Genomic DNA, 25,660 nt, shown 5'->3' with positions numbered 1-25,660 from the left:
GATTAACCAACGGGTGTCGCTAGAGTGCATTGTTTTTATCTTCCGTGTTGATTCCAACGTAGTTTGTATTGGAATTGTTTCCTGTTGGTGAGATTCCCAGTAGACCTCAACCGTAGTGTGGCAATCGCACCTATTTTGCTGTAGGTCTTGCTATAGTATAACACAGTTTATTATATATGTAAAAATACGCCACAGAACCAGTCAGACAGTAGGGTGATGATATTTTAAGCCTAATTTAAAGTTATTATACAATGTGAAGTAGGTAATAGTATTTTAAAGTACCTATATTATGAAGTTTTTTTAATTTTTGATATGTTTATTGTTATATATTCCTGGAAATAATGTTTCTTGATGTTTCTAACATCTAAACTACTGTTTTATGTATATTGGTATTTTAATACCATGTTTTGTACAGCAGGTGTTGAGGTGTACAAGCAATTGAGAGTATTTCTCGACCTTTTATATCGTTTTACATGTAATAGCTCAACAAAATGCCGGTCCAATATCCAAATGGGCCAACCGTGGTACATGGAATCGTGGACCCAAAGTTTCAAAATGAATCTGAGTTGCAGGGTGTCTTGCGGCGTCTGGTCATGGGAAACATGATGAAAAAAATTGTGGTTCGAAAAGGAAAATTAGAGGAACGAACATTTCAAGTGAGTTTGATGTTTGATTGTATGGCAGTCTGCAGGGCAATTCTTTGGCCGGTAACCACTGAAAAGTTTGGTTATAAGTGGTTCTTAGGCCTCATTGATATCACTGTATAATATTTGAGATTTTTTGCGATTGTGTCTGAAATTAACTTTGAAAATGCGAGAGTTTTGGACCAAAAATTTTACTGGTCTCCAGCTAAAGGATTATCGTACAGAATAAAACAGTTCCCATGTTCCTGACGCGATCTAACCTGTGTGCGCCAACTATTTTCCTAGTATGTGGGTACATTTGTTAGCGTATAAATCAGTACGCAAAATACTTACATTTCCAATCAAATTTATTAAATCATTCTTATTTTGCTACAGATTTGGTTCATTGTTTAATTAACGACCAATTATAGTGTGCATAAAGGTGTAAACAAAGTCTAACAAAGTGTGTTTGCCTGCCATGCTCTGCAGGCTGCATAGTATGCTGCTGATTTAATCAGTGTCCAGATTTGGAAATAACGAACTATTCTCCACACAAATGTTTGTTTCCCCTAACACCCATGCAATTTTAATGATTTGTAAGCTAAAGCGATGATAATCGAGATTATTCCTTTAAGCCATAATAAATTATAAATGATAATCTATACAAAGCCAAAGAAAACATCCTTTGCCCAAATGTCAAACCAATCTATTTTGACCTTAAATATACACCTACTCTTTAATCATATGTATAAGTGTTTTTATTGAATAGATTGGTTTGGAATTAGGCACTCAAAGAAAACTGATCCCCAACCGTGAACTGTGATGTACACCGAATTAACATTATTATCGAATGTAACTTTTTTATCTTTATATGGTCGGCAACCACGATCACTATAACTTGATGTTATGTTTCATGCACCTTCTGCCTGCTTATGATATTTAAAAAAACGAATATTTGTTGTGGATTTAATAGTTAACAATGTAGTACTGCTTTTATTATAAAGAAATTACTTTTAGGTTAATCTGGAAACTCGACAAGTTGTTTGGCAGCGTGCAGGAGTGCTAGAAGGGTCAAGTGAGTTCATGTGAAAACTTTATTAAAAAAATATTAATGTTTTTATTTTCACTTGTGTTATTGTTCTGAAGTTTTGATGAGAATGTATATTAAATAAAAATGTGTTATCACAACAAATGAGAAAACTATATGGCCCATTATAACTTGTCTGTGCCTGTCTAAAGTCTGTACAAGTACAATAGTGGTAAAAAGGCCTCACAAATGGAATAATAAAACGCCTTTTATTATATTTTCTTTGGAATTTTTAAATATCAATATTTTGCCCGAAAATTTAATTAAAATTTTGTTGTTCAGTTGATATTAGTGAGATAAAAGAAATCCGGCATGGCAAAGTTTCACGAGATTTCGACAAACTCGCAGATGTTTCTCGCAAGTTGGATTCTGCGGTCTGCTTTACAATTCTGTATGGAAACGAATTTAATCTCAAGATTTTATCAATCGTTGGTTAGTACATCATTCTTTCTTTAGTTTGAAAACCTTTTTTTTTAATTGACACTTTTTGTTGAGAAGTTATTTAATTTACCTTTTTTCGGAGGAAATTATTTAATTTAAATTTTTTTCGGGAAGATTATTTAATATAGCATTTATGAATATATGTTAATATTTTATGTTTTTTTAACATTTTCTTGGTAACTAACACTTAGTGTGTTGGGTAAAAATAAGTTTAACCCAATGGATTTCATCAATCTCTGGTTAGTACTCGGTTAATTTTGTTTGCTACGTCAATATTTGTTCATGAGAAGACAGGTGTTCCAACTTGGTTGGTTGATATTTAACCTGGCTGCTTACTTCATTTTGTGGTGGGAAATTTCAATTCAGGCATTTTTAGCGTGTTTAACTACTTTCTTTTTTGGTTCACAGTTTCAGAACGGTAAAACACAATCTAGAAATGCTATTTTTATTCCTATCTATATTTTTATATGTTCGTCTCGGAATACCAAATATTATAATAACAGTTTCTTGTTCCTGATATATTATATCCTCTTTAAACTATGCAGGAATTAATATTAATATTCCCGTCAATGTTTTTATTATTTATATATCTCACAGATTTATATATCTCATACAGTTTGTTATCTACATAATTTTTTTGCACCTTTTGCAATACCTATGTTGTTAAAAGCCTTGTTTTTTATTTATTTAGCTAAACAACAGAGCGAGCGTGAGGTGTGGATCCGGGGTTTGTCTTATCTTGTAATCGATACTTTGAAGTCACATTACACACTACAAGTTGAGAGGTGAGAAAAGGAATTGGTAGCGATCTTTTGTTTTGTAATAAATCCCACGAATCTAACCCTGTTGTGGTGCCATATACTTTAAAAATTCTTGATAATGAAGTAATGGTAACGATCTGGAGCTACGATAATCAAGTCAACAGTAGAAGGTTCTATTAGAACAAGAAACAATGCCATTTATAATATATATATATCTCTAATACAATTGGTTGGATTTGATTTTTGTCCGTTACATTTTTGTAGCACCAGATTCTAGGACATAAATATAAAAAGATAAAAATGTTTTATCTGTTTTTCTTTTTTTTTTAATTTTTTTCTTTTAATGTTGGTTTAAAAATGTGTAGCATTAGCATATTCTATGGTTAGTCTGATTTATTTGCTGTTAATTTTCTATCATAATGCCATTGGTATCATACAAATGCGAGGTGTATTAACAAGTAGCTTAAGGGTCTGGAAGATGTTTTATTTTTAAACTGAAAGTAGTTAGGAATGTAAAATTAATATTGATTTTTCCCTTTATAGCTGTATTGTAAGACGTAGTTTTCTATTTGATGAGCTATATTTACTTGTCTCATACAATGTATTATGACATCACAATAAAGTTTTTGTGATGCAACTTATAATTTCTAGCTACCCTTGTTGAATCACAAAGTTACAAAAAACTATTATTTTACCCTAAATCATGTGACCTGTACTCTGCCAGTTATTGGTTGGCCCAAATATATTAAATGCTACCCACCGGAAGGACATATGTGACCTGAACGACCGAATTAGGAGAAATTACTGACAAATCTCTTTTCAATAAGGCTTTATTTATAACTCTGGTTAATTATAATTAACTTTTCAGGTTCCTAAGAAAGGAATTTAACCAAATTTGCCGCAGAAACTTGTAAGTGTTTGTTTGATCATTATATTCAGTCACACTTTTGTTTACTTTCATTTCCTCTTTTAGTTTGTTATTTAATTTTACCACATTGTCACCTTATTTTAAAACTTGTGGTTTTCCAACACTATTGCATCATTCAGTGTTACTTATGAAGTTATGTGTGTTATAGGAACCACACTACAGGTTTTTGGGTTATCTCTGGTTTAAAATATTGACAATGTCCAATACAATACCTAATGTTAATAAAATGGGCATCGCCATTTATCGTATATACATATTGGTATCCCAATTTGTGTTTGAAAAAATAAATGCAAATTTAAAACCATCTGTCATGAATTTAGGCTTTGTAATTTGTAAGCTTTGGCATCACAGATGAAACTGGTTGTTTTTAAATCTTCTAGATCACTAATTATAAAAAGGGTACTAAAATGATTTAATTTGTTTTAATAAATATATATATATAAATTTTGCATTTTAAAATTTCAACCAAAAAACAACTAAATAGTCATTTTTACTAGATCAAATTTTGTTTAAAAATATTTTATAATTTCCCCCCAAAAAACTGTAGGCCCATGGTCAATTTTACTGATTTGCTTAAATTTGTATAAATTTGCGACCTATTTAATAAGTGACTCTGAATGATGAAACTTATTCTTCCCGGTGTATATCAGTAGATTAATTGTTATGAAGCATCATTATGTGTTGTATTTGAACCTCACTAAATGTTTTAATGCCACCCACCATACTGCATGTTTTAATTTCTTTCAAAAGGAAGAAGAACAACACTGATGGTGAAGAACCAAGGTTGGTGTCAATTTAATATTTAATTTAAAAAAACATATCCTTTAAAAAAATGCCGCATTTTTGCACTTAGTTGCATAACACTAAATGTGTACAATTTTTTTACTTATAAAATGCCTGTTTTTTTAGGTGGAGTGTATATAAAAGCACCTCTATTCTCCATTTATTAAAAAAAAACATTTAACGACTCCTAACATAGGAATAAGACACCTATCATAAGGGGTAACGAACTAACTCTGGCCTACATACCAGATGCCCTGGGATACAGATACACGCTAGAGGCCTTTCACCCTTACAAAGTAAAATTGATTTTTTTCAATCTGAAAGAAGTCCATTATCACAAATCAGTGAAATCACAATATGTGAACAAACAAATTTTGGACTCTGAACTCTACAATAAATGTACAATGTTAATACATATGGTATATATATATAAGAGGGTGAGGGAAGGTGGGACACCTTTAGCACATAACATCTAGATATCCTGATCGTGTTTTAAACAATTAACAACAGTCTATGGGAGTCATGAGGACTTAGTTTTATATTTCTTCGAATGTTCTTTGTTTACTACTAAATGGGACGAGAAAATAGAGTTAAAACGTGTCCCATCTCCCCCCACCCTACTGTATATTATATACAAGGTTTAGGTTCCTAACCATTATAGTTTTGAAAGCATGTTGATATTGCTACTATAATACTAACTGATGCACAAATTTGTATGCTGCGTCTTGATGTTAGTTTTTAGAGTAAGATTGCAACAAGGTTAATTCCAAGTGCATGATGATGGTAACACTGCATGACTGCTGCTGTAATTTAGTGTATATATTTACACTTGTGAATTAATTAAAGTGTGCTCACTGTGTCCATGTTGTAATTAGAAACTTAGGAAAACATTGTTAATCTTGAAGAATTTTATCTTACCAACTTACAGCCAGAATATTGCTGAATTTTCTGTAGTTATCTTATCTAAAACTTTAAAATAATAAAGGAACAGCATAACTTGGTATGCCTTTTTTAATAATACAGTAAAAAGGAAAAATGTATTTTTGAAATTGGGCATTGAAAATGGGTTATGCCATAAGAAAGTGGTAGTGTATTGATACAGTATTAACACCTAGCTCAACAACATTTGCTATATTTTTATGGCATTTACCTGCAAAGATTTTTTCTTAGTTAGGAGTTATATAGCATACAACATTTTGTATTTCTAAATGTTTGCATGTCTCATTTAACATCTGCATGAAGTCATTTAAACGGAATGTTCATTATAAAACGAACACCTCATCAATTGTTGTTTTAAAGTACCATTTATTATTATTGCATTCTGCTTACAATGTTTTATCTGTATATCAAACATTTATACCCAGCTAAAAATTGTAAAAAATTATAATAACACTCTGGTTTGAAACATGAGAAACTTATGCATACTGATGCATGAGATAAATAACAAACAGTGTACCAGAAAGTGAGTGATATGACCCTAACACGCATGGGATAGATAACAAACAGTATACCATTCGATCTTTAGCACACTGACACATGATATGCGTGCATATCACATCAGTTAGTGATTCTGCAGCCACATATATAGGTATTGGGTCTTTAATTTGTCCCATGTTACACTTAATTTGCCTTGCAGAGTAATTGAGTTTACCTTGTGTGCTAGCGTGACTACACAAACATGCAATACTCTCATGCTGTAGTGTAATGTAAATACTGTATGTAGTTATGTTGTTGGATATCCTATAACAACAATGCTATGTTTCCTACTACACTACACACAATAGTTCAACCCACACTGTTCGTGTTGGATGCTTATTGATACAGAAAGTATAAGAAACATTATATGCTGTATTACTTAATCCTCACTTACTAAACATTTACACAAAAGTGATGTACCCACATACCCCCACACAGAAAAATAATACTTATATTGATAAAATATATTGGTAGAGTGACATAATAAAATTAAAGACTCTAGAATGTATTGATAGGCAAAAGTCATAGTTTTAACTGAGTTAGTTTTAAAGAGTGGTGTTTTGTCTTTAGACCACTTGCATAAAAATTTGTTTGCAAGTATTTATGTTTGAGTGGGTGAGTGTGTCATATCCTTGTGGATGTGAATTGTGATGTCATAAAGACCAGGATGTCATAATGGCACTAGTTTCGTTTAGAGTGGGGAGAAAATCATGTTACACTCTTGTTGTATTCAATTCCTTTCCAATTTAATTTGAAATGTATCCAACCTTTGATTGCATTTTGAATCAATTTGTCCAAAATTAACAAATTTGTTTTAAATTATTAATGCAGAATCACATTAAGGACGGTGAAAGCTTGGCTTCCTAATGTTAACGCCAAAGCTCTGCCCACATCACAGCTAAAGGAAATGTTTCAGGTAAATTCAATTAACAAATTGCTCTTATCTCAAATTACATGCTTGTTAAGAAACGTAGGGGTTTGAAAAAAAACAACTTGATATTTTCTTTTTTGGTAAATTGTAGTGTGTTTTTTTTTTCGATGCATAATAACAGCAAAATTACATTTATTAAAAAATGATTTGGATAAAATATTAAAAACTGGTAAAAAATGCTTAGCTTCATACCTAAAAGAAAGTAAGTATGCATAAAAATACATTACATAATATTTTGGTAAGTTTTGTTACTCACTGGTGTATAAACAGCTGATAGATTAAAGACCTCTTTAAATATTAATCTGATTTTTTTTAATAATTTTACACTGATAATTTTCTGCAGTGTTTCCGATTAAATTTTTCCAAAAAAAAGCGCAACACTGCTCAGGTGTTAAATGATTAATGCTTGAAACCGGATTTGTTTGCTTGTAAAAGGAAATGTTGTTCCATGTTTTACCTCAGTCATGGGTCTCGTTATAAATTAGAAACCACTTCCTTATATTCTTGATAATGCGGACAAACATACCTTAATGAAACGGGTCATTTTAATTTAACATGTGTTATCAACGTATTGTTTTTTTTATAGAAATGAATCATTTGTTTTGCCAAAACATAGATTTAAATTAAGGTATTACAACCTTTTATTTAAACTTTCCCATTGTTTTTAAACTTGGTATTTGATTTAAACCATGTTACTTATATTATTATGTTTAGGTATTTATGTTAGTTATGTATATTAATATATTAGATACAGTAGGGTGGGGGAAGATGGGACACCATTTAGCTCTGTTTTCTCGTCTCATTTAGTAGTAAACAGAAAACATTCAAAGAATTCTAAAACTACATTCTCACGACTCCCATAGACCGTTGTTAATTGTTTAAAACACTATCAGAATACTTGGATATTATGTGCTAAAGGTGTCCCATCTTCCCCCACCCTACTATATAATTTTTTCATTGATGAAAATAACACATTGTTTTATATATGATTTTATATATACTAATGCATTGAATTCTATATATACTATCGATCATGGCAACGAAAGTTAATTTTAGCCAACATATGTGTATTTAAAGCTAGTTTAAATCACCTGTAAAATGAAACCTATACTCAGTAATCAACCTTTGTTATATGTGTATTGTTACATCATAACAGGAAGTAGACATAAGAAAAAGAGGGGAAATTGGTTTTGAACAATTCGTTCAGTTTTACTACAACCTCATGTTCAGTTGCCAGAAAAGCATCCTCACTTTTGTGCAGCATTATTCTTCAGACAGGTGAATATTCCTTGCATGACCTGTTTGATTGTACCATAGTAGATTTATAAAATACAAAATGTTCAGTAATGATTTGTAAATAATCCTGTTTAAAATTTACGAATAAACAAAAGAAATAGCACAAAAGTATTTTTTAAACTGTTTGGTTATCATGGTTACTTATATTTTACAGGTTACGGTTCACTGCACACGATTTTCAGAAGTTTCTGATCCAAGAACAGAAAGTAAAAAAATGCAAATCATGTTATTTATTCGGCTGCATGCTTAAGATAATATTTTGAAGTTTAAGACTGTGGTTTCTAGTTCGTGGATTGATAAAAACTACTTGTTTTTTAACATTTTAAATCGTAAAAGCTAATTACACGATTAGTCAATGTCACACTGTCCAAAATATGATAATATTTAACTAATTTTTTATCACCTTTACTTTAGTTGGTGATCATGTATTGTTGTTATGGTGTATTAAGTTTAATATTTTACTGTAAATTACTTCTCTGTAGGAAAAATAGGCAAATAAAGTTAATGCTATGTCCATGTATGTATGTGCATGGTTGGGTTTATGGAATTGTTCTTAAAAATTTTCTATAAGTTTATTCATTGTAGGAAGATTGGGCAAATGATATAAACGCTGTGAAGACCTTCATGATTGAATATCTTGGTGATTCCAGTCGAGCAAATGATTCGGTGTATTTTGATAACAAAGAGGTGGGAAAAATGTATTGTGCAACACTGTTTTCTCTTTTCTGTGCAACACTATTTTTTGTTCCTACTACAAACATACATATACTAATAGATTGTAAACCTAATAAAAGAAGATTATTTTTCTATTTAAACCCAAGAAATTAACCATGTAGTGTTTAAGGATGGTATGACATAATGTGTATTTTTGGAGACAATTAGATTTTAGGATGTTGTTTCAGTTCAATTAAAAATCCCTATATCACATTTCAAACATGACATCAGGTAATGGAGAAAATCCAGGTCACAAACTTAATTATATATATTATTTCCCATATGTATATAGTAGTTACATCAATACATATCCTATTTGTTGTATATTGTATTTAAATATTACTCGCGGTCAGAAAGGTGACTTCTAAGTTCTAATATAGTGGGGGCGGGAAGATGGGACGCTTTTTTCATTCTATTTTCTTTTTCCATTGGGTAGTAAACAAAAAACATTTAAAGAATTATAAATCCGTTTTCTCTCGACTCCCATAAACTGTTGTTAATTGATAAAACTATATCACAATTTATATATATAATGTGCTTAAGGTGGACCCCGCTTGATTTTGGTAAAACCGCTTGATTTTGGTAGTACATTTATTGGGCATATAGTGGGACATAGATTGATGGTTTCCCGAAATTTTAATTCTCAACCCGCAGGACTTAAGTGTTTTGTCTCTTGACTAAAATCAATTCGACAATTCATAATATCTGTTTATGAATTTTAGAATAAGTGCTCAAATTTAACTACTAATTTTTTTTGGAATAAGTGCCTAAATGTAACTGCTTATTTACCAAGTAACTGGTGATTTTTATTATTTTCATGTGTTTTCCTATACATATTTTCTCCAATTCAGCCTTATTGAAAAACATTGTTTTCAAATAATTTGCAGTAAACAAGAATAAATATAACAATAAAGAATTTAAAAAATATTCTTCTTTCTTAATTCTAGATGATGGCTTATCTATTCTCGAAAGAAAATTCTTTATGGAATTCAAAATACAATGAAATCCCTGATGGAATGTTGGACAAACCATTATCTCAATATTGGATTTCTTCTTCACATAACACGTAATTAAACACTTTTCTACTGAATATATGGCATGGTATTCATTTTGCTGTCAGTAATGTAAGCCGGTTTGGGGGGTATCATGTAAAAGTGATGTGTTATGTAACCATAGTATTTGATATATGAGTCAAAAAGAGTAAAAAGGAAGTGAAAAACAGTGCTTTAAGGTTATTATCATTTTAACTTTCATTAACGGGTGTCTGCTTTCAAACACACCAATTTTGATAAAATCATACATGCTTTTTCATTTTCTTTTGAGCAAATTTATTTTAACTAGTCCCACTAGTTTTAGTCTTCACTTCAGAAAATGAAAACTATCATACCATACATTCCTGTTTCCCACAGATACTTGACTGGTGATCAGTTCAGTAGTGAATCTTCATGTGAAGCGTATGCACGTGCATTAAGGATGGGATGCAGATGCATTGAGTGTAAGTTTCCTATACAGCTAATGTATTATTCACTACAAGCAAAATCATTGTTCATTTACCATTTACATTATGTAAGCAAGGCATGGTTAACCTTTTGTCCTTCCTTATGCATTCTGGAACTTATTAACCCACAGTGCCAGAACCTATATTCTATATCTTCATGTACTGTAAACCTGGTGCAGTAGTACATTGTTTTAAATTATTAAACTTATACTTTAATATTCAATGCTGCTACCATTGTGGGTGTGTGTACTTAGCCATATTTAATAGTTACTCCAATCCAGTGGCCATAAAGTGCTTGTAATCAGACATAAACTATATGAACTTACCACATATGGTCTACAATAGGACATGTTGTTATAACTCTATACCTGATCATCACCTGCATATTTGTAGTGAATTGTTGCCAGGACACAGTGGTTAGCTCGCCTGACTATAGCCCAGATTTTACTGGTTTAATTCTCGACACTAATACCATTGTGGGGGAATTCGTGTCCTTGAGCAAGACACTTATATGTAATTGCTACAACTCAATAGTTCCTTTTGGGTTTTCTGAATTGTCAGCCATACATAAAAAAATAAAAATCCACAAAAAATATTTACTTACAGTTTCATACCTGATAACTTAAGTGGGCATGTGGTCTATGAAACAAAAAACCTGTATTATGACTGTTGTTGCCCCCATGTAATTAAAACAATTATTCTTTTATTTACAGTGGATTGCTGGGATGGTCCAGATGGCATGCCACATATATACCACGGGCTAACCCTCACATCCAAGATTAAGTTTCATGATGTTTTGAAGACAATTCGTGAACATGCTTTTGTGGTGTCAGAGTAAGTGTCATGTAAAAGTGATGTCACAATACATGTAATGTAAAAGTCAGTTTGGAGATGAGATATACTGCATTTATGTTTCCGTAAGGGTTATGAAAAGTTTTTAGACAGGAAAGCTTTGAATGTAATGAGAGAATCATAATGTTTTTCTGCAGTAAGAATAATATTATTTAATTCTCATGCATAATATATAGTGTTTTGTTTAAACTTTTTTTTTTTAATTTTACCTAAAACCTTGTACATTCCAAAATTTATAAAGATTTTTTGCCAACTTTTATCAGAATCAAATAATGCCATTAATATACATATAGACCGTGGCCTAGACAGTTGGTAATGATACGATTCATGTCAATCTTTCTTAGCTTTGCAGAATTTGCAGAATGTTTGCAATTTTCACAAAGAAAATACAAACTAAATTCCTTCTTTGGCATTTTGTGATGTGCTATATTGGTACCAATATATATATATTACAATTTTACATGTGATTCCTATTTCCAGCCTTCCTGTTATCCTTTCTATTGAGAACCATTGTAAATTACCTCAGCAGAGACATATGGCAACTAAGTTTGTTGACATATTTCAAGGTTAGTTTCTTCAATACAGAAGTGCATACCTTGTCATATCATAACTTGTTTACTATTTTTTGCTAACTAGCTGGTACCCGGCTTTATTAGGCTTTTACACAGTTTTGGATTATTTTATTTTTGTATTTAAAAATTCATTTTGTGATTTAAAGAAGAAATTTCAACTAACTGGTTTATGTTTTAGTCTTACTTAATTAATGCTGACTTTTGTTCAATACCTTTAATTATAATTAACTATGATAATTCTTCTCACAGTTTTATTCATATTGAGTTTTAACATCTAATATAAGCATATTAGTTCAAAATGCTTAAAATTATACGTACTTTAAACAATTTTAATGGTATTTACCTTGATGAAGACAAAGAATACAATTTCCACAATATATTATTTTTATTATATTATGTTTAGTAGCAACATTTTCTTCATTACACAGACATGTTAGTTCGATTATCTGTGTCTGCGAATGAACAAACCCTTCCCTCACCCAACCAACTTAGAGGAAAGATAATTATCAAGGTGTTTGATTATTAATTATTTGTAAATAGAAGAAAAAGTAAAAAAAATTTGCACGGGAATTTTATCAAAGAAAATTGCTGTAATGTTTGTAAGGAATACATTGTTGTAACTTGTAATTGAAATTTATCATCATAGTTTCAACATTTAAAAATTAAGAATATCTTGGTTTGGTAATTTATATGTGAAAGTGATGCAAAAATTTACAGGAAAAACAATTCAATATTTAACCTATTTATTGATTTTTAAACCAGCAGTTTTAAAAAATGAAATAAAATCTATATTATGTACTTCATACTCAAAAGTAACACCCTGAAGCCTAATAATAAAAAAATATTGTTTATAAAGCTTGTTTTATGTTAAAACCAGTGGCTTTAATCATTATCCAGCACTTAACAATAACTATTGTTACAGCATAAGAAACTGAGTGATGCAAACAGATCGACTGAAGTATTCATAGAACGAAGTACAGCAGGTGGGTTTTATATTATTTTTATGACTTCTACTACATGAAAAAGTTAGTTTCATGTTTTCTATAAATTTGTAAAGCAATTTCTGTATTTCTTAAATGAAGCTATATTTTATAAGTGTATGATAATCAATTAATCATATACAAATATGTTTTATTTGCTAAACCTTAAAGATATTGCAAGTATTTTTGGATCATAAAGACATAAATAATATTTTTCTGATGGAAAACCAACTTTTCTGTTGTGAATGTCCAAACATTTGCGAATTTTATTTGTAGTAAAAATCATTGCTATGGTTATAATTATTCAAGATTTTATAATTAATCCATGCAGACCTGACAATGGATATCAGCAACTCAGTTAAGAACGGTATGATGTATTTTGAAGACCCAACTTTTAAGGTGAGATGAGATCAAATCATTTTTTTTATGATTTTTGTAAATATTTTTTCTATCTATTTTTAAAACGTTTTTCTGTCTACCCAAAGCATACAAAGCTTGCCAAATCAAAAAAGTAACAGGCTTAACAAAATTCGAAGGAAGTCCGAACTCCCAACTGCATAATTAAATAGTATATCATATACTGTCTTTCAACTATTCGTATCGAGAAATGAAATTAAGATGTTTTCATATAAATATCGAGAAAATAAAGAAACAAAAAATAAAATATAGAAATAGTAGAGTGGGGGAAGATGGGACACTTTATCATTCCATTTTCTCGCACATTTGGTGGTAAACAATGAAAATTTAAGTTTTATAAAACCAGATCCTCCAACCCCATAGACAGTTGTTAATTGTTTAAAACACGATCAGGATATTTGGATATTTTGTGCTAAAGGTGTCCCATCCTCCCCCACCCTACTATATAAAGAAATGAAACATAGATACATGAAATTAAGATTAAAATGTCATGCTTACTGTCAAATATCCACTAAACCTTACATAACACCCAGGAATGGAACCTTCATTATTTTGTCCTCACGGAAGATAATAAGTTGGTTTACACGGAGGAACGACAAACGCAACCTCATGATGACACAACGTCCGAGGATGGAAGCATAGATGAGTCAGCAAATAATGATCGAAGGGTAAGAGGTTCCTTGGCTCGGTTTTGAACACAGAGTCCTAAAACTCCCATTTTGAACTGGTTTATCACAGTCAAACCAGTTGAATTAACATGGGACGAGCCATTTCTGGTGGGCCAAAGTTATTTTCAGTTTATTGAGAACAAACTAATTCAGTAAACTTGAATAAATTTCAGGGCATGAATCCTTATGCTTGAAAATTCATTGAGTTAGACTAACCATCATGTCCTCCTCATTTTAGGGTAGTTCTGACACCACTGAGCTCCACTATGCAGAGAAGTGGTATCATGGGCAGATGGGGAGGGATGAAGCTGATCAATTACTTCGTGATTATAATGGGAAAGATGGTTCATTTATGGTGAGGGAAAGTGCAACCTTCATTGGAAACTGTACATTATCTTTCATGTAAGTATGAAATCCTATATTTTGTTTTTTACTGCGTTAAAATTATTTTTAGTTTATTTATTTTTGTATTTGTTATGTTTTTTTGATCTTTTTTATTTTGAATTTAACGTAAAAAAAATAAATCTCTTGATATTTTTTGTACCGTGTTATAACTTGGGGAGTTTTTAATCATTTATTTATTTATGTATTTTTTGTTTTTTTTATGTTCTTTAGGAGCTGTTCCATTTTAAGTAACCATGAAAAAATATTAAATATTTAATATTCTATATGTTTTTGTGTTTTTAGTTGTAGATTTTTGGTAGTAAAAAAAGGTTAATTACTTTTAAAAAATGAACAAAAAACATAATCTTTCAAATGTTTATACCATACCACATTTTCTCAGGTACCACGGGCGTGTCACACACTGCAGAATTCACTCGCAGCAAAACAACGGGCATACATACTTCTACCTTGTTCATGCTCTCTTGTTTGATAGTTTATACAGTTTAGTATGGCACTACCAGCGCTACCCACTCAGAAACGCCAAGATGAATTTTGAACTTTTACTGACTGAACCTGTTCCGCAACCCAATGCACATGCTAATAAAGAGTAAGTTTAGTTATGTATTTGAGAGGTGTAGACCAATTTTACATCATGTTTTTATAGTGTATAAGAACACACACACTGGTAAACTTGACTGTGAGCATAAAGTGTATGAATACACGATGTGTTTGGTGCCTGAAAAGACACTTACGTTATTACTCAACTGTGAGAATTAAGTGTATTAACACAAAATGTGTCTGGTGTATTAGGCATTCGGGGATATCCTAGAATACTTTATTTCGAAACTACAATTATAAATCTTTTTTAAACTTATGTTACAATATCAATTTAACCCGCATAAATTAGTTTATTGATACTTTAATAAAAGCCTTGCTGGATTATGAGGTATAAAATGATGAAAAATTAGGTAATTTTTTGCGTTGCACTGCTTGCAATACAACAAGTTTACCGCTTGCAATACAACATTCTGCAATGGCTGTAATACGCATATTTCACTCATGAGAACTAACCTAACCACCACATAGATGGTACCATGACAGCATGACACGAACGGACGCTGAGAATGTTTTGATGAGAATTCCCCGTGACGGAGCTTTCCTTGTGAGGAAGTGTCGATCTGATGACCCTTCAGTGACCTCTTTCGCTATTTCTTTCAGGTAAGGATAACCATTGTCATGTTTTGGAATGTGAAAGTTGAATAAGCATGTATTGTGTATAGACACACTTTAATATATATAAGTTAAATTTAGTTGACTTTATATTGTAATATTGTGTATAAGTTCATTTTACTTAGTATCAATATTTTATATGTATAACTACACCTGTTGTGTATTGTTACAAATGAATACTCTTCCTAAATTAATTATGATTCTAATTTGATTTTAATGTTGAATAAAAATTATATAAATTGAATTTTAGTTTTTATTCAAAAAGCATTAACAACGTTCTAACATGTATGTACTTTGATGCTCATTTTGTTGTACTTTGATGCTCATTTTGTTAGTCGACCTTATAATTTTGTGCCTTCCTAGTATTTCTTATCTTATAGCTTTTTTTTCACAGAGCTGATGGAAAGATAAAACATTGTCGAATAAAACAGGAGTCTCGCTTGTTTGTGATTGGAAACGCCACGTTTGAAACTTTGTGCGACGTTATTTCATTCTATGAGAAAAATCCTCTTTATAGAAAAATGAAATTGAAACACCCGGCAACTAAGGAACAAGTGCAGTGTCTCTTACAGGTGATTTATGGCTTTGCATATAATATTTTATTGTATATGTATGAAGTACTTGTTGAGAACTCTACACATAGTCTACTGGTGCTGTAGCACAGCGGTTAATGGTTCTGCCCCAGTAACCCAGAGGTTATGCGTTCAAGGCTTGTCGCTGTTACCCTGTGGGCAAATGTGTTTTGGGCAAAACACTAAATTGCAATTGCTTCAACCCAGTGGTCATTTATGGGTTATCTAAGCTGTGCAGGAATTACCCACCTACAAACTTAACTCATAAGCTGGAACGAGGTGTATGAAACAGAACACCCATGTTATAACGACTGTCGTTTTTCCAGTCACGCGAAGATAAATCAGATTACAGTTCAAATAACGCTACGCAAAATTAAACTTTATACCCATTTACCCCTAACCCCATTTTTTATACCCATTTACCCCACCACAGGAGCCCAACTTCTACAGTGAAGACCACGGAGCTGTAGGTGGAAGTGTGGCTTACGTACCCCCCAACTTTATGTCAGTAACAGTGAAAGCTTTGTACGACTACCGAGCCGCACGTGATGATGAACTTACTTTCTGTAAACACGCCATCATATCTAACGTTATTAAACAAGATGGCGGATGGTAAGTTATAATGTTTAAAAAAAAGTCGATAAAATCTATTTTTTTTTAAATTAAAAGCTATTTTTACATGGTTTATTATAATTTCAACAAAAAAAATTAAAAATATTAAAAAATTGAAAAAAAAACAACTTTTTTTAAATGGTTGTATAACTTTAATCAAAAATATATAATATTTAAATTTAAAAAAGTCGACACATTTTTTTTACATGGTTTAATATATTTTTAATCCAAAAATTTTTTTCGTTTTGTATAATTTTATAAAAAAAATAATATTCCACAGGTGGCGAGGGGATTATGGGGGAAAAGCAGGAATGTGGTTCCCAAGTAATTATGTGGAAGAAATGGAATCTGCTAGCAAAGAACCTGGGAGTACTAACTTAGATGACGCTGTGAGTGGATTTCAATTTTTAAAAAAGGAAGGTTTTTTGACCCACTGGCACTACTAGTAATAGGTCTACTTCCATGTTTTACATTTTAATGCAAATGATGATGTTAAATTAATGTTTCAAAACACCCCTTTTTTAAATGTGTCTGATACAGCGACCTATATATTTCATACCAACGTACTTTAAACGGTTTTCTCCACTCCACAGAAAACTGGCACAAACGTACTCGGAGACATGCAGAAAGGAGTCATTGATCTTGCTAACTCTAATATAGGTTTGTTATTCTTTGTATAATAATAAAGTAATATTCATTTCTTAAGTAATGCAGTTTGCGGTTGGCAAAACATTTCTAGAAGTTTATGTCTAATATAAAAAGTACTGCAGAAAGGCTAAAATCAAAAAAGGCATCGAATAATTTTAAAATCTAAATAGTTTTTATAACAACATTTTTAGAAAAACAAGAGTTGATTTTGTTTTTATAAATCTCCATTTTTGTTTCCACAGAGCTGCTTCCATCTGGAAGGGGCCACCAGAAACATGCGTTTCGTATTTGCCGGTCTAACGGGGACCAGCTTCACTTAGCAACTGAAACTAAAGATGATCTCGTTTCTTGGTTGAATAATTTGAAAGAAGCGATTGATAAACATGATTCGCAGGTAGTTTTGTATGGGTGTGCAAATATATTTGATTTTTGTAGTCGAAATAAATCTATGTTAGTGTGAAAAATTTATCGTCTAAAAGAAAATTTAAAAAGAAAAATTAAACATTTTTTAAATAAAAAGGCATTTTTTTGTTATTTGAGGTAAAACAATGTTTGAAAATAAACATTTAATTCTTAGGCAAAGAAATGGAAGGATATTGAGAAACACACAAGGATTGCTGTTGAGTTGTCAGATCTGATTGTTTATTGTCGACCTGTCCAATTCAATGAAAACGCAAGTAAGTTCAGATTTGATTTTAAATACACATTTAAAATAAGCAAATTTCCATTTTTTCACAGAATTTAGTGTTTTTATTAGGAGTTTTTTTAAATTAATATAAATTATTTTCCTACTCCTATTTTATATCAACATTTTTATATATATATTTATGTCAACAATGTTAATTCACTACAGTTCAAGATCATTAAAAAATGCCGAAAATAAATGCTTGTAAAAATATTTCTTTTACCAAACCTGAAAATACACAAGTGCGATAATAAAAGTCCATTTTCTTTTGAATTTTTGCCAAAACTAAAAAACGATTGTTATATAACAGAGGGCCATTGTTACGAAATGTCATCCTTCCCTGAAAGCAAAGCAGAGCGATATGCATGTCGCGATAAAGCAAGAATATTCATCAATTACAACAGAAAACAATTCTCAAGAATTTATCCGAAGGTAATGAAAACAGGTTATATATCTCTTGAAGGAATGGATCTAACTTTTAAGTAGCCACTGGGCTAAGCTAGGAAAGCTTGATCCAAATTCAGACACCACAGGATCAAAGCATGTAATCACTGCCAAGAATAAATAAATATAGAATATGTTACTATAACTTGTACATTGATTTATCCTCCTATGGCCTGAAAACGACAGTCATTTTAACACAGGGTTTTTTACACCTTATGCCAGCTTATGAGTTATCATGTTTGTAACTTTGATTGTTTTTTTTTTTGTTTTTTTTACTTAATATAAACCTATATAGTAACATTGTGTGTTGGGGTAATTGGGCCAACTCTAGCTGTGTATTTGTTATGAATAATTAAACATTTTTTAACATTTCCGACTTTTCCTGTATTCATTAAAAATGATCTAAACCCTTTATTTTTATAATTTCTTTATTGTTACACACAATCATCCACCCATACTTAACACAGGGATCACGAGTAGAATCATCCAACTACAACCCAATGCCATTCTGGAATTGTGGAACCCAACTTGCTGCTCTTAACTTTCAAACTGGAGGTTTGTAAGATATAACTTTAGTTGTTTGATAAACAAAGAAATCACTTTTATTTGAAATAATGCTCAATTTTTGCATAATTACAAATTTTGTTTTTAAAACTTACTTGGGTTTATTAATTCATGTTAATACAAGTGAGCCTTAAAACAAGTATTTGTGTGTTTCTTTCAACCGAAAACGCTTTGAAAAAAACAGGTTTTTAACCAAAAACCTTTAAAAGGCATTTCAAAATATTCTGCTCATTATTTTATAAAAACCTATGTTTTTTTCCTTAAAAACCGAAAAGCTTTTTATAAAAAACTCTGTTTTAACTAGAAATCTTTAAATACCATTTCAAAATATTTCGCTATTTATCAAATATTTCCACAGACCGTTCTATGCAGTTAAACGAGGCAAGGTTTGAGATGTTTAACAGATGTGGATACGTTCTACAGCCTCAGTTCTTTGAGAATGAACTTTATCATCCGTATAATAAAGGAAATATACAAGGAGTTGAACCTCTTATAATGAACATACAGGTCGGTTATTATTGTAAATTATATTAATAAAATAATTTTTGCCTCTTCAATTATAATTAAAAAGTCCAACAAAACAACAGTTATGTCAGTTAAAACGGCAAATAGTAGTTACAATGCAACAAAACAGCTATTAATTCATGTTTATACTTCAATACATGTTTTCACTTAATTGGAAGAAAATACCGTTGTCGCTTCACCTAGCAAATTAGATACTTGTTTAGGGTTTACCGTGGTATTTTTGGAACACATTTTCCTTGAGTGTGACAATACACCCTTTTTGTAGCTGGACAGTGAGTATGAGGTTTATGAATACACCTTGTGTGTCTGGGATATAAGGAATACACCTATGTTACAGCTAGACAGTGAGCATGAGGTGTGATTCCAAACTCGCACCATTTTTTAGTATCATACATTATTTTACTTCTGACGTTTGAATACACCATGTGTATCTGATGTACAAGAAGACACACATACATTGTAACTTGACAGCGAGCATGAGGTTTATAAATACAGCAGTGTTTCTGGGGTATGTGAAGATAAGGACACCATGTTACAGCCAAACAGTAAGCATGCATGTATATGAAGAAACCCATGTCATAACTCGACAGGGAGCATATGCACCACTACCATTAAAACAAAGCTAATGAGATGTTCTTGCTGTTATAGCATGAGAAATAAACAAGTTGCCACACACAGGTAATAGGAGCTCGCCATCTTCCAAAATCCGGTCGTGGGTTGGCTTGCCCATTCATTGAGGTTGAGATTATTGGATGCGATTATGATGATGGAAAAGTTAAAACACCAAAGAAAGGTGAGATTGTTTAATTGGTAATGTCACAATAGTCATTGTTTTTGCATAAAATTACTCCAAAAATTTTATTTATTTTTTTCAAAAATTTTTTTTTGTGAAATAAGTTTTTGCACATTTAAACCTTTCTATTACACCACAACAGATGACAATGGTTTAAACCCAACATGGGACAACAGCAGTAGCACGAACAATGATAGTTCTTTTGATTTCGACATCCTGGTACCAGACACAGCCTTCTTAAGGTTCACCGTGTATGATCAAGATATGTTCGGCGATCCAAACTTTCTGGCCATGGCGAGCATACCGGTGCCTTGTGTTAAGTCTGGTATGTTTTATTATTATGTAATAGTAATAAATGTTATGTTTGATATAGTTATATAAAAAAAATTAATCATAAAAAAATAAAAAAAGGTATAAAAAAGAATAAAATTTAAAAAAAATAAAAAAAATTAGACGTTAAATAGTTTAAATATTTTAACTTTACCCCATTTCATCATTAGTTGGTGTTTTGAATACAAATAATAGAAAAACTTGAACGAAACTAAAATTGATACAGTAGGGTGGGGAAAGATAGGACACATTTTCATTCTATTTTCTTGTCCCATTTGTTAGTAAACAAAGAACATTTAAGGAATTATAAAACCGCATCCTCACAACTCCCATTGATCATTGTTAATTTTTTTAGACACGATCAGAATGTTTAGATATTATGTGATACGTGTCCCGTCTTCCCCCCACCCTACTATATGAGATGTTATTTTCCTTTATACAGGTTTAAGGTCTGTTCCACTAAAAAACACATACAGTGAAGACATCCCGCTTGCTGCTTTGCTGGTTCATCTGGATGTGAGAAGTGCCAAGGTAGATATGTGGTTTTACTCATTCTGTACAAACCCTGCTCTTAACTTGCAACTATGTAGTTACAAAAACTTGTATTCCCTTTTTTTTAATAGGAGTTTTTTTTCTGTTTATGTGATTGCAAATCATTTGTTTAAATCAGCATTCTAAAAAATAAAACCTCTCTACAATACTACCATGACCTGCAGTAACCTTGACCTGTAGTAACCGTGACCTGTGATAACTTAAACTTGTGGTAACCTTGACGTGTAGTAACCTTGACCCATAGTAACCTTGACCTCATGTAACCCCTAGGAAGAGGATGATGGCCTGTATGACTCAATTCAACGCCTCAGAGACCAAACCAAAGAACTTCAATCTAAAATAAGTAGCCAGCAATCTTATAACCCAACAGACATGATGTCATACCTCCAACAACTGTGCGAGACACAGAAAGCACTTTTTATGCAAAATGAACAGAGAAAGGAAAGGTATTGGAAAATGTGATCTTATTTTTCTATTCAATTCATATGGGTGAGGTCCACTTCCTATGGCAAGCCACATTATTTGTGAGTTACCCCACTTTGCGAGCACATTTAGTTGTTCACAAGATCTGAACTTTATATTTGTCTTTTTTTAAATATCTTTAGTTCTTTTTGTAATTCTTGACGTTTCTTCGTCTACCATCAAAATTATTATTTTTATTTGGCTGCAAATCTTTTAGGCCACAAAAGTAAAAACACCAAAAATTATTTTTCCAAACAATGCACCAAAAAATCTATTTTATGATTCTTGTGTACATTAAGTTCCGACTCAGTTTTGCATGGCTCCGAACCTATTTAAAATATTCCCCCTGTTTAACCTTTCAATCTTTTATCTAATCAGTGATTCAACTTTTATTATTTCAGGATGATTCAGCGTCTAAGGCATTGAACTTATGATGATCAATGTTCATATAATCATTATGACATCATATTTACCATTATGATGTCATATTCTAATATCACGATATTCGACCAATTGTCTTCATTGCTTTTCTATCTTCTTATGACATCACAATATCACTTATGCTTTCTTACGTTCCCACAATTGATGATGTCATCGGTAATGATGTAACTATTGATGACATCACAAACATATATTCAAAGCAATTGTTTCTGACACTGATTTTTTACCCGGAGATTAAAATCTCCATTGTTCCGTCCCCTATTTCACAATCATGTATTCCCATTCGACATTCTCAAGTAAGGGAACTCCCCTCCATATGTAAATAAGTTCCCGGTGGTTCCCCTGTCGCGAGAGCTTTTTCTTCAAGTGCTATTAAGTTCAAAGTGGAAGTGCTATCAGTTTGCTCGTAGACCTTTTTACTTTTAATCTCTTTCCGAAGCAAGTGCAATACTCCACAGGCCTCCGTCCAAATGTGACTTCATAAACCCCAAAGTGCTATGACGTAATAAGACCCACTGTAGTCATCACGTCATGCCTTGTAAGCTGTCATGTGACTTAAATATAATTCCACCATATATGGAGAAAATATGTTTTCTTGTGTTTTGAAATTTAGAGTAAGTGGAAAAATGCACCAAACAACGAGTTTTGAATTCGGTAATTCCCGTTTAAGAACCGCGTTAGCCACGACGCCAAACAATTTCTTACAGAACGACAAGAAATTGCTTCAGCTGAAAAGTTAGTGTAATATTAAATTGACTCTGTGTAGTATTACAGAACGGAAGCCACCAGGAACTACGGTCCTATTATAATATGCGGCTGCGTTACAAATGCTAGGAAAGACAGAGCACGGGGTATCGGGGAATAACGGATGAGCGTTTTGTAAAATAAAAATACCCTGTTTTTTATATTTCATTTTAATAAAGATTGCAAAGAGTTGTTCTAAACGAAACCTTTAATAAATTGAGCAATCAAACTCTTAAAATCATGTCTGTAAGTGCAGCTGCTCTTCCCGTAAAAGATAAACTGTCGTTCCGTTTGCTCTGGCAAGTGTTGCGATGTGTTTTGGACTTTAGCTGTTGTTCAACTAATCAGCATATCTTAAAGCCATGCAAGTTTCACCACGTTAAATACATGTATATATATTGCATATTTTTGTAACTTATGTTTCGTACAGTCTATATATATATAAGCATATAATTAACAGTGCAGTACTGTAGTATTTAGTGACTTGACTGTTTACTATGTGTTTACAAAAGTCGCAGGAATACCGTCGAAATAATTATTGCTGTGATCTTTCACAACCCGCTGTTACTATAAATAGCCAATATATCAGTGTTACCTGATTTCAAGCTGCGTCTATATCAACTCACAAAAGTTGTAAACTCAGTTGTTTAAAAGGCAACACGGTGCGTGGAATTCGAACGAAATGCAATTTAACTATTTTACCGCACGAGTTTTCACCGTTGCTCCTAGCAATTAACCAATCAGCTTCCAGATTTCCAGACGACCATCACATTTTCAGTTTTGCGTTATGTCTTTTTGTTGTCAGTTTGGAGCGCGGTTTGTTATTTTGGTTTGCTTTGGAACAAGTGTTTAGCGATTAGAAGTTGTAATGTAGTTAGCTGAGGACACAACATAGGTTATGATAAGGGTTTTAATGTAAATGTTATTACATGAGCAATATAGTGCATTTATTTCTTGTGCTAATATTAAATGTCTGATTTACAGCTGCTGGTTATTTTGAAAATAAATACTTTAATATTTTAATTATTTGAATCTATATTGAAACAATATAGACCGAAGTCTTCAATGTTATCTCGCTCACGAATGAAGAAGCATTGAGTGGCAGCCGCCGATGCAGCTTTGCATTTACAACGATAAAAGTGAGTTAACCTTATTATGAAACAGAACGGTTCTGCCTTCTCGCTGCTTATAGCTCATAGTTTCAATATGTTAGTCCTTTGTTTATACGATGTAGCCTAGATGATGCGACTTAGTGTTAAATCCAACTGACGTTTTATTACTTCTACAGACAACAGACTGAGGACGAATCCAAAACCCCAAGAACGAAGATGGAGCCATAGCATACCCGGACTAGGATTTATTCTTAGTCGATGTAAATACTAACTTATGTGAGCTGTAGCATAAAAAGTCCCTTTTACTTTATCGAATGCTTGTTTAAAAATGAAATGTTAATGTGGTACACGGTGTGTGGTGTGGGGAAGTATACGGAGATCAAAAAGTTAAAGTCCATCCTTGCACACGTTAGTAAAGCAACGTAGTTGGGAATCTTGGGTTTTATTTCTCCATGTGTGTGTGTGTGTGTGTGTGTGTGTGTGTAACCAACCTGCATAAGAACGGTGCGCGCAGGTCAGATTTCCCCAACCTTAACCCACACTCCTGGTGTCACTTATCAGCAAGGCGGGCAGTCGGCATCAGATAGATAGAAGTGACATCGCTATAATTAAGGATCGCTGATAGGAAGTTTAAGTTAGACAGAACTGGGACACTGCACCCGCGGCCGATACAACACGTGTCATTGCACTCAGGCCAAAACAACAGACTGTCCTGGTTTGCGTAAAAACATACACGCCGGTGGTTCCTGTCAGCGAAAGCTGGCGGGTTCCACTGCAAAACAATTAGGCGCTAAACCTGCGACTAGGGTAGGGATCAAAATTACTAAAAGTGTCAGCCCCTGTTAAGCCCCCTAAAACACTAACCAATTAATTATTTTTCGAGGTGTCGGTTTATGTTGTCAATCCTATTTTGAATTGACAACAAGCGTGAATATGCGACGCAAACTCGACGCTATTGCGGCAGATTTAGTGATTGCGAAGATTACTCGGTCGGATCAATCTTGTGTTAAAAGCAAAATATAGCCATCTTCCCAAATCCGTTCTTCTGTAGTTTCCCTCTTTCATAACCAAATTTAGATGAGACGGCCAAATAAAATCGGTTCTTTATGTTTATTAATATTATATTGGTCCATAGAGAATGCTGTGTTGCTGTGCTTCTTGTATGGGATGGAGTATGGTGGTGTTAGGGGATTGTGGTGTTTATTGTATGTATTGACACACACTTACACTACACACGAAATGAACTGTTATTTTCTGATAAATCCATGGTGTGGGCATTTCTGTGACGCCACTTTAGTGACAAGGGTAAAATTTCTAATACAAATTCTACACCCTGCTGATGTTGGGTCTTTTGAATAGGGTTGTCATTGCCGTGGATAAAAGGCTTGCATGGAGTGTCGGACGTTTTTGTATACATATTGTGCCTATTAATTTTCAATCATTAGCAATTTACTTCTTGCGATCGGTACCGACTTTACGTGCCTTGTTAAGATATATATATATATCGCTTTTTCTTTTGTGTTTAGGCTGCACGC

At 32.3% G+C, this 25,660-nt stretch overlaps 1 protein-coding gene and 1 long non-coding RNA gene across 3 annotated transcripts; both read left to right on the top strand.

Moving 5' to 3' along the window:
- Positions 1–394: 394 nt before the first annotated feature.
- Positions 395–22,857, top strand: LOC149738757 (1-phosphatidylinositol 4,5-bisphosphate phosphodiesterase gamma-1-like). 2 transcript variants are annotated; one of them, XM_089874320.1, is made up of 35 exons: positions 395–656; positions 1,641–1,698; positions 1,993–2,142; positions 2,843–2,936; positions 3,781–3,822; positions 4,591–4,623; positions 6,931–7,015; positions 8,187–8,308; positions 8,481–8,532; positions 8,912–9,013; positions 9,988–10,106; positions 10,450–10,535; positions 11,252–11,372; positions 11,871–11,956; positions 12,391–12,473; positions 12,885–12,945; positions 13,274–13,341; positions 13,893–14,027; positions 14,266–14,429; positions 14,812–15,018; positions 15,498–15,629; positions 16,036–16,213; positions 16,647–16,825; positions 17,106–17,214; positions 17,419–17,485; positions 17,716–17,867; positions 18,051–18,150; positions 18,469–18,590; positions 19,070–19,157; positions 19,525–19,673; positions 20,370–20,484; positions 20,627–20,809; positions 21,257–21,345; positions 21,637–21,812; positions 22,230–22,857. In XM_089874320.1, the coding sequence occupies exons 1-35, from the start codon at positions 492–494 to the stop codon at positions 22,252–22,254; spliced, it is 3,897 nt and encodes a 1,298-aa protein (XP_089730446.1). In that variant the 5' UTR covers positions 395–491; the 3' UTR covers positions 22,255–22,857. The 2 variants fall into 2 exon arrangements, with proteins under 2 accessions (XP_089730446.1, XP_089730447.1); XM_089874321.1 differs by lacking the exon at positions 4,591–4,623.
- Positions 22,858–23,662: 805 nt separating this feature from the next.
- On the top strand, positions 23,663–24,645 carry LOC149738756 (uncharacterized). Its single transcript, XR_016384594.1, has 2 exons — positions 23,663–24,152; positions 24,302–24,645. It is a non-coding gene; the product is annotated as an uncharacterized LOC149738756 (long non-coding RNA).
- The last annotated feature ends 1,015 nt before the right edge of the window (positions 24,646–25,660 follow it).

This window comes from Ciona robusta, chromosome 3 (assembly GCF_009617815.1).
Source record: "Ciona robusta chromosome 3, ASM961781v2".
Taxonomy (NCBI): Eukaryota; Metazoa; Chordata; class Ascidiacea; order Phlebobranchia; family Cionidae; genus Ciona; species Ciona robusta.
This window is presented reverse-complemented; position numbering and strand designations above follow the sequence as displayed.